This window comes from Ochotona princeps, chromosome 8, assembly GCF_030435755.1.
Source record: "Ochotona princeps isolate mOchPri1 chromosome 8, mOchPri1.hap1, whole genome shotgun sequence".
Taxonomy (NCBI): domain Eukaryota; kingdom Metazoa; phylum Chordata; class Mammalia; order Lagomorpha; family Ochotonidae; genus Ochotona; species Ochotona princeps.
The window spans coordinates 82697569-82707287 of NC_080839.1; the positions used below are offsets into that span (position 1 = coordinate 82697569).

The 9719-nt window shown below is 53.1% G+C and overlaps 1 protein-coding gene across 5 annotated transcripts; it reads right to left on the minus strand.

The window, feature by feature from the left end:
* Window positions 1-299: 299 nt before the first annotated feature.
* Window positions 300-9658, minus strand: ACP1 (acid phosphatase 1). Of its 5 annotated transcripts, none has more exons than XM_004582819.3 (6): window positions 9505-9658; window positions 5326-5399; window positions 5125-5238; window positions 3087-3148; window positions 1195-1300; window positions 300-1099 (listed from the first exon to the last, which is right to left on the minus strand). In XM_004582819.3, exons 1-6 carry the CDS (start codon window positions 9545-9547, stop codon window positions 1022-1024), a joined length of 477 nt encoding a protein of 158 aa, XP_004582876.1. In that variant the 5' UTR covers window positions 9548-9658; the 3' UTR covers window positions 300-1021. The 5 variants fall into 5 exon arrangements, with proteins under 5 accessions (XP_004582876.1, XP_012781703.1, XP_058524310.1 ...); XM_012926249.2 differs by lacking the exon at window positions 5125-5238 and adding an exon at window positions 4971-5084 and having other exon boundaries at window positions 9505-9648; XM_058668327.1 differs by lacking the exons at window positions 5125-5238; window positions 9505-9658 and adding exons at window positions 4971-5084; window positions 9269-9398.
* Window positions 9659-9719: the final 61 nt, after the last annotated feature.

The window sequence follows — 9719 nt, forward strand, 5'->3', positions numbered from 1 at the left end:
TTGGCTATGGCAGACATCTGGGGAGCAAACCAGCAGGAAGACCTTTCTCATAAGATGGAAATTAAAACTCAAAGAAAAGACAGGGAGAGGGCAAACTAGCACCTGCTGAGCTATGCAGAGGACGATGGGAAAGGACAATTCCGGCTGCAGGGACCCGAGTCCTCAATCAGATCCAATTGGTAGCAGTGAGCTGGACACTGAAGGCAAACCTGCACACACATCACAGGCCCGGTGACAAAGGCCATGGCTTTATGCAAGCATCCACGGAAAAGCACGGACACCACATCCACATCTCACTAGTATTTTTGTAACTCCCCAGTTTATTTTGAAAACAATCCTTTCTGGCATTCAACCATGTAAGTTTGGGATTAGTTATCTGAAGGAGAGAAACAACCTACACTTGTTATACATTGATTAAAAGCTAACAAGGAAATACTTATCAGTATACCAATACTTAGCACAGCAACCACATTTTCTTTCAACTTTTTGAATGTTTTCCCACCTAAACCAATTCGCATGTGGCACGCAGACAACAGGCGCACGTCAAAACAGACCACAAATGAGCTGGGATTCAAGATTTCCTCTTCTGGATATAATTACATTTCAGAGACAAAGTGGCTCAAGTGGAGGAAATAAGCTGAGCTCCTCAAGAGATAAAGAGAAATCAGTGCTGACTCAATAAGCCCATTGTGTCTTTCCTGTCCTCCCAGCACACACACATGCACTCAGGTGCGTGAACCAAAATTCTGCTTTCAGGGCAGATCCACGGGTGCTGTGGGGAAGGAGGGAGCAGCTGGGCCAGCAGAGCAGCCTCCCGGACCCACCACCGGCCCTGCGCTGGCTGGGGAGTCACCTTTCACTACCACGCTTGTTCTGGGCTGTGGTGCCTATTGGTAAATGGGGCAAAGGGGAAGGCTTTCGGATTTTTATTTATTCTTCTGCATGTACAATTGTTTTCCATCAACAATTATTCTTAAAAGAAACAATCAACGGAAGACAGACGAAGGCCCCTCGAGGGGCCCTAGCTGGCTTTATCCAGAAAGGCCCTGCAGCACCGCATACACTGCTGGTATACAGTCTCGAAGTCGGCGTCGTTCCCCTGAAATGACAGCCAGAGCAAAGATGACTCTGCACAGTGCGCGCTCCTGGCCCCACCCCCCAGCTCCACTTCAGTCACAGGTGAACTGCACTTACGTAATAGGGATCTTCAATAATGAGTTGTTTTTGCGGATCATAGCTCCCAAGCAGTTCAATTTTAGCCTTGCAGTTTTTAACTTGATTACTTTTTCTATTCAAATCTCTGTAAAATTGAAACATGAACTTAGTTTTCTGATCTGTGGTTTCAAGTTAAACAGGGACATCTGCTCAGGGTTTATGAGACATCCATATCAAAATCCAGCAAAAGTGACCTGATTTGAAATGAAACCAAAGACGCAGCAGATCTGTCTGACCCTTCCCACAGCTGCGTGGCACAGCTCCGGCTCCTGGACAAGACAGCCTGCAACCACAGCGTAATACCACTGCTTTGTCACACAAAATAGCTTCTCTAAGTCAGACAGCAATTATGTATGTTTTCTCCTGTGAAACACATTCTCAGACAATCAAAAAGACATTGTTTGAGAGATGAACAAAGGTGACAGGAAGGAACTTAACAAGCCACGTGCGGGAGCTGCAGCAGGCAGCGTGTCTCTCACACAAAGCTCGCTGTCGGTGGGGCTCTCCTTCCTCAGTTCCTCAGGCTTCGGCCCCTCAGCTCTCACACTCCATGCGCATCTGAGTCATGCTTCCTGGGGACGGCCAGTGCTTGCCTGTGGCAAAGCAACAGCCATGAGTGCTCACGACTGAAAGTGAACACGGTGAACGGCTCAAGAGGCCGGCCAGAGAAGCACAGGCACCTCCCAGCCTAAGGCCCAGAGCGGCCCAGGCTGTCACAGCAGTTTCCACAGACACGGACTTAATCAGGCCCAAGACACAGCGAAGAGCATGGGTGTGCTGTTCCGCCCACATGAGGCTGGTTGTAGGCCTGCACCAGCCACAGGTGAGAGCTACAGTGCAAGCCAAAAAACCCAAAACCCACAACCCAAAACCAGAAACCTATGATTTTAATTGAGGGGCTTAATGAATGAAAAGCGCAAAACCGTTACATTCACATCTGTTCACTTCCACAAAGTTGTTTTTTCTTTTTATCAAAAACACAGAATATTTATGAAGCAGACGTGACACAGTCAGAGAATTCTTGCTGGGGCCTGGGAACCTGGGGAAGGAGCCTAAAACCCACCTCCCCAAAGCCCTCCACAGGTAAAGCCATGGGCAGTGCCCAGAATCCAGAACCAACTGCTGCCTCAGGATGAGTCACTGTTACCCAATGCTTGCTACAGTTTTTAACATCAATTAGAGACTTAGACAGGTCCGCGGGGGCAGGGGTGGGGGTGGGTGGGGAGAGTTATGATGGGGGAGCAAAATGAGAACCAGAACACACATCCTGCCTGTGAATCATCACTGTGGTAAGGCTGTCAGCTGGGCCAGGAGCATCGATGGCCCATCTAGCAACAGTGCACCTGCTGGGAGACGCCCCTGCAGCAACTTGAGATCACACTATTGAGTTTCATGTTAGGCCAAAGGGACATTCCATACACTGTGACCAACCCTGTTAAAAATGTTAAGAGAGGGCCCGGCGGCGTGGCCTAGCGGCTAAAGTCCTCGCCTTGAACGCCCCGGGATCCCATATGGGTGCTGGTTCTAATCCTGGCAGCTCCACTTCCCATCCAGCTCCCTGCTTGTGGCCTGGGAAAGCAGACGAGGACGGCCCAATGCACTGGGACCCTGCACCGACATGGGAGACCCGGAAGAGGTTCCAGGTTCCCGGCTTCGGATCGGCGCGCATCGGCCCGGTGCGGCTCACTTGGGGAGTGAATCATCGGACGGAAGATCTTCCTCTCTGTCTCTCCTCCTCTGTGTATATCTGGCTGTAATAAAATGAATAAATCTTTAAAAAAAAAAATGTTAAGAGAAAAGTCACTTTGACACAAACAACTTGACCTGGCGATGAACTGAGAGCTGAACAAAAACACTCCTCACCAGATTACCTCAGATTGCTCTCGTCCATACACAGGATGTAATCAAATGTGGCAAAGTCCTCTTTGGTAACCTAAAATTGAAAAAGAAGTCAAAATGTAGTGTTTGTCAGTTAAGGTAGCAGACTCAAAAGAGGTTCTAAAACAAAACCAAAAACTCATATTTGTGTCTGTCAACAATATAATGAAATGAACTCAGGATCCTTTCAGGTTGGAGCACAGTTATCTACTTTCCCAAATGTCTAAAGCCATTTCATAGCCTCGAGCGCTGCGAGATCATCACAAACAGCCTGATGCTGCTGAGGTTGCCTGCTAAACACCTGCTTGCCCAGTACCCTCTGCTCAGCACACAGGAGAAGGGCACTCAGCCTGGCCATCCGCAGTGGGGCGTGGGGATACCAAGGGTGGGTGTGGGACCTGACTGCTGGGGCTGGCCCAGGGGTTCATCTGTTCCTGCCCACATACAGTGATGGGCTAATCCATACTTCATCCATTAGAAACAATGAGAGCAGGAAGGAGAAAGCAGACACACGGAAAGGGCTCCTCAGAGGGTACCCCACACCATTACATGGAGACCACAAGCCTGGCCCAGCGAAGGATCCTAGGCTCTGCGCCCCTCCCACCTACGCACAACTCCAGGTCGCCCACAGGACAACTGTGGCTACACACACCACACACACAGACACAAACACCATACACAACACAGTTCCCCAGCAGCACTTCTGTACAGTTTTCATCACTGGGAGAAACTTTATCATGCTAACATTTCCAAAGCATTTACTTCAAATGATATGGAACAATTATAACAACATTATTTCTCTAAATTACATGAACATTATTTCTCTAAATTACATGTGAAAAATGTACAATTCAATATTACAGTGCTCGCTTCGGCAGCACATATACTAAAATTCAGTACTACAGTGTCTAATTTTAGACTGTAATTTATCTTTAAGATTTATTTTAGTTATTTTAAAAAGTTACAGAGAGAGGAAGAGACACACATAGCCATCTTCCATCCATTGGCTCACTCCACTGGTTCACGCTACAACTGTCAGGGTGGGTCCAGGCCAGAACGGTGAGGAGCTTAGAGGGCACAGGACAGAGAAGGGTGGGATCCTTTGCCCAGCAACACCCCCCTCCCCCGGAAAAGAATCAGCCCCAAGCACCTAACTTAAACAACACTTCCAAGTTTGTGTCTTCTGATTTATATTACCAACAGGAAGTCACTCTCACCTGAAACTGGTGGGCTCAGCCTCTACCTTGCTAGACCTCAAACCTGAGTGCAGCATGAAGGACTGGCCCTGTGGGCCATGTCATCGGGCCACTGGGTTTCCAGGGCACTCACGCATGTATGTCACGTGTCTCGTGATTCCAGCAAAGCACTTGTGACAGAAGCAGAACAGCCCCGTGGCTGCGGGTCTAAGCAAATCCCATGCATCATGTCCCATGGGCCCAAGGGCAGGCTGGTGAGGTGGCTGCAAACAGAATGCGCCCAAGGGCAGGCTGGTGGGGTGGCTGCAGATAGAATGGGCCCAAGGGCAGGCTGGTGGGGTGGCTGCAGAGACAGAATGGGCCCAAGGGCAGGCTTGTGGGGTGGCTGCAAACAGAATGGGCCCAAGGGCAGGCTGGTGGGGTGGCTGCAAACAGAATAGGCCCAAGGGCAGGCTGGTGGGGTGGCTGCAGAGGCAGAATGGAACCATGAGCAAGCAGCTGCTGGCCATCCCCCTCCTTAGGTCAAGTCACGTGAAGTAACTTCTACAAGTACATAACAAACTCCAAGATGAAGGCCAAACGAAAGGGCCTGACCATGAGCTTCCAAGTGTGGCCAGGCTTCCCAGGACTGCCCTCGGCACAGAGCCCTAAACATCAGAAATCAAACAAGAGCTCATCTACCTGGCGTGCCCTATGGGCTGTGCTAATGCCATGATTTCCCAGGCAGCTCGTGGCTCTTGGGTCTGGGGACCGGCCTACATTCCAGTTGGAAACCGCAGCGCTGTCAATGCCCCACTGAAACACAAAACACAAATCTCCAAGTCAAGTACGGTACCTGCCGGGCCACATGGCTCATGGGCACGCCGTGCCTCCTCATGCAATTCTGTCCACGGTAGTCAGGGGGGTTTCCTATCTCATAGGTGGACGTGGCCGCACTGTCTATCCTCCACTGCAGCAGAAAAGAGAGAGGTTTTTGTCCAGCAGTTTCTCACCTGGAGGCCTGGGGGATGGGCTCAGGACCCAGAATGGCACCCACCTTGTCAGAAACGTTCTGATCAGTCACAAGCTTCCTGAAAACTGCCTCTGCGATGGGGGACCGGCAAATGTTACCTACAAAGGAGGCACAGGACACGTGAGGCCAAGGGAGGACAGGCTCTGCTCCATGCCCTGGACACACAGCCGCCTGCCCTCAGGCCCAAGGGACAGAACTGGAGAAGCTCAACTCGAATCAAACCTATCACTCACGTTGCTACTCAACACAAGTGAGCTGTGTTACAACAGGTTTGTTTTAACTACGGGCAACTACCACTCATCCTTTCAAATCTATCACACACAATAAGGACAAATACTGCTTCCTGAAACACAGACCCAGGCAAATCCAAAGCCACTACCTCCAAGTGCGAGGGTCACATGCCACGCTCTGCACCTGGAGGACTAGGAAAGACTCAGCCAACCCAAGGACCCCAGGTCAGGTTAGCAAGAGCAGATGATACAGTGCCTGGGGGGGGAGGGGCAGGACACAGAGAGGACAGCAGGAGGGACATGGGGGACAGGATGTAGTGAGGACAGCAGGAGGGACATGGGGGACACGATGTAGTAAGGACAGCAGGAGGGACATGGGGGACAGAACGCAGAGTGAGGACAGCAGGAGGGACATGGGGGACAGAATGCAGAATGAGGACAGCAGGAGGGAAGTGGGGGACAGGATGTAGTGAGGACAGCAGGAGGGACATGGGGGACAGGATGTAGTGAGGACAGCAGGAGGGACATGGGGGACAGAACGCAGAGTGAGGACAGCAGGAAGGAAGTGGGGGACAGGATGTAGTGAGGACAGCAGGAGGGACATGGGGGATGGGACGCATAGTAAGAACAACAGGAAGGGAAGTGAGGGGCAGGATATAGTGAGGACAGCAGGAGGGACATGGGGGCAGGATGTAGTAAGGACAGCAGGAGGGACATGGGGGACAGGATGTAGTGAGGACAGCAGGAGGGACATGGGGGACAGGATGTAGTGAGGACAGCAGGAGGGACATGGGGGACAGAACGCAGAATGAGGACAGCAGGAGGGAAGTGGGGGACAGGATGTAGTGAGGACAGCAGGAGGGACATGGGGGACAGGATGTAGTAAGGACAGCAGGAGGGACATGGGGGACAGGATGTAGTAAGGACAGCAGGAGGGACATGGGGACAAAATGCAGAATGAGGACAGCAGGAGGGAAGTGGGGGACAGGATGTAGTGAGGACAGCAGGAGGGACATGGGGGCAGGACACAGAGTGAGGAAGGATGTTTCAATGCCAAGGCAAATGAGGACTATACCGCAGCCATGGCAGGCCAGGGCAGCTGACCCAGAATGACCATCAGCTCTAAGCCCCCCTACTCCTGAGCATAGGTAGGATCCTCTGCCACGCAGGTCTACAGAAGCCACGAGAGTAACTGTGCACTGTTTTTGTTATTTTGTTTTGCTTTATTGCAAAGACACATATACACAGAGGAAGATCATCCATCCATTGATTCACTCCCCAAGCAGCCACAATGATTGAGCTGCACCGATCCGAAACCAGGAGCAAGGAGTCTCTTCCAGGTCTCCCACATAGCTGCAGGGTCCCAAAGCTCTGGGCTGTCCTTGACTGTTTTCCCAGGCCACAAGCAGGGAGCTAGATGGAAAGCAGGGCCGCAGGGATTAGATGTAGCACCCATATGGGATCCTAGCGTGTTCAAGGCAAGGACTTTGGCTGCTAGGCTACTGCGCTGGGCCCAGTCACTGGTTTGAGTGCAGGGGAGGATGAGCCGCTGTTCAGGCCTGTAACGCGAGCACTGGGAACATACAACACAGTGCTTTGGGGCATCATGTCCTAGACGTCAACACCAGGAACCACCTAACGGTGGCAGGAAACGACAAAGGATGGGACAGAAAAACTTTAGGACAGCTCCAATCCCAGTTGTGTGCCACAGAAGCTTCCAGAAACAAACTGTTAAAACCCACAGCCCACGCTATTAGTACTAGAACCTGCTAGCATGTGCTGGCTCACTCCCCCGTGTACATGAGACTGGGGCCACAAGGCAGTGAGTCCTCTCCAGAATCCACCTAGAAGCCCCCATGCTGCTCTGTGCTGCAAGATTCCCCACCACATCCAAGTGCTTGGTTTTTAAAGCATGTGTATCATCCACACTTCATTTATTTCAATGCAGAGAGACAACAAGAGAGCAATCTCACTCACTGGTCTCTCCCTAAATGTCCTCAACAGCGACAGCCGGGCCAGGCTGAACCCAGGACCCGAGAATGCCAGCCAGGTCTCCCATGTGGCTGGCGAGTCCCAGGGCCTGGATCAGTGAGATCTGGTACTGAAAGGTGGCTGGAGGCCAGCGGCCCGTGGCCTGTGGCTGTTTCCCTGCCCATGCTCTACTCCACACAGAGGCAACGGTCACCTTGAGGGGTCTCTAAAAGCAGCAACAGATGGTTACTACCTCACAACCACCCCACTCCTGTCCCAGCCTTCCTCCACGTTACATTCCCACAACAATACAGAGGTTAAACTATCTGACCCTAGACGCCAAGTTCCCAGAGTGGACACTGTGGCACAGTAAATTCACTTGCACCCTGGGATCCCATCCCCACGACAAGGGGGGATGGGATCCAACCCTGACTTTGCTTCCTGCTAATACATCTGAGAGCAGCTGAGGAGGGTGCAAGTCCACGGGTCCCACTGCCCACGTGGGCGACTTGGGTGGAGTCTCAACTCTTGGCTTAGGCCTGGCCTAGCCCCAGATGGCGCCAGCATTTGGGGAGTGAACCAGTAGACGACGATTCTGTCCATCTGCATTTCACATAAAAATGATGAACAATTTTGAAAAATTTTTAAAAATCACTATGCGAGAGATCTGAAGTCAAATCATATAATCAACAGAAAGGAAATTTAAACAAGAGTAACTTGTGCCTGCAGAGAACTGGGTCATCAGCTAACGCAGAACAAGTCCTGGAGACGTTCCCCATCACACTGCTATCTGCACCAAACAGCTGGCAGGCCTGGCCCTATCTCACAAGAGCAGGCTCAGCCTCCACCCCTGCCTTTCTCTCAGCCTGCGACCTTTGTGCCCCACCTGCAGAGCTCCAGGACTGTTTCCAAGCAGCTCTGTCATCTTGTGAAAAGGGACAAGGCCAGGTTCTGACTCCAATGCCTGCAGGTGAAGTTCGACTGAAACTAAGTCCTGCATAGCCAATAAAGCAGCAGCCTTGCTCTCAGTGGGAAGAGGGAAGGGGCGGAGCAGGGGGGGAGACCCAGCCAAGGCAGGAGCTGCCTCACTGGACTAAGCCGCTGCAGCCTCAGGTGGGAATAAATTTCACTTGGAGCAGGGGTAGGTCCCATGCTGAGCTGCTCAAGCTGAAACCAGAAGGACCTGCAGGTCTAACTCCAACCCCTTCTCTGTCCACGCACAGAAGGCGACACCTAGGGCTGGGGATCCAGGTGACACACAGGTCTGCACACAGAGGTGCACCTGGCTCAGACTTCTCCATCTGAAAGGAAATTGGGCGACACCCCAAGACCACCACAACGGGATGTTTCCTTGAGCCACGGTCTGCTTCTTCCCAGGCGCACAAGCCTCAGCAGGGAGCCGAAGAAGCCGGGACTCCTGTAGGGCGCCAGGGCCCTCTCAGCTCAGCTCATAACCAGGAGACGGAGAAAGGCAGCACCCTGTCCCGTAGCACGGGCCTCAGAGCACCCCAACGGGCTCCCAGCAACCCCCGCAGGTGCAAGGGAAAGGAGCCTGGCTCGCAGAGATGTGGCCGCAGATGCCAACACGGCATGCGTGTGGCAGCCCAGGGACCCCGCTGTGGAGCTGTGCCCATCTCCCTGCAGGCCCAGGGACGAGGGCCGGTCACAAGGACGCTCAGGGGCTCCAGTCCCTTGGGGCGTCCGAGAATCCGAACAGCCTTGAGCTCCCTCCCTGAGCACTGCAAGCGCCCCGGAGGCTCAGTCACCTCGCGCAACTGCAGGGCGCACTCCGCGGCGGGTGTTGAACAGGAATTCCTCCAGCGAGTTTTGGGGTGTTCCATAGCAAAAAGACGGCCTGGGTGCGAGGACCCGGACGGGCATGGGGCCGGGCAGGTGAGCGGTGCCGCCGCCGCATGAGACCGATACGGTTCGCGGCCACCAACAAGAGCCCCCCGCCACTCGCAGGAAGCATCTGAGCAGGGCTCAGTCAGCCCTCTCTTACCCAGACATACAAACAGCACCGACTTGGACGCCGGCTCGGCCATCTTCCCGCGCGCGCACGACGCTCCGCGAACACGTCGGTTCCGGGCCCAGGCTGCGCAAGCGCACGGCGAACCCCACCTCGCGCGCCTGCGCAGTTTAGACGGCAGCGTCAACCAGCGGCGGAATCCTGCGGCTGAACAGAGGTTGCGCTGCGCCCGAGGGAGCGGCCGGGGG

What these genes read in the sequence shown, in the direction of transcription:
- ACP1 (XM_058668327.1), bottom strand. Translation starts at nt 9,383, where the DNA reads ATGCCCGTCCGGGTCCTCGCACCCAGGCCGTCTTTTTGCTATGGAACA. An exon ending in ATCAGAACGTTTCTGACAAG is followed by an intron (nt 5,085 to 5,325) that starts GTGGGTGCCATT and finishes TTTGTGTTTCAG; the next exon opens with TGGGGCATTGACAGCGCTGC. An exon ending in TTATTGAAGATCCCTATTAC is followed by an intron (nt 1,100 to 1,194) that starts GTAAGTGCAGTT and finishes CTGTCATTTCAG; the next exon opens with GGGAACGACGCCGACTTCGA.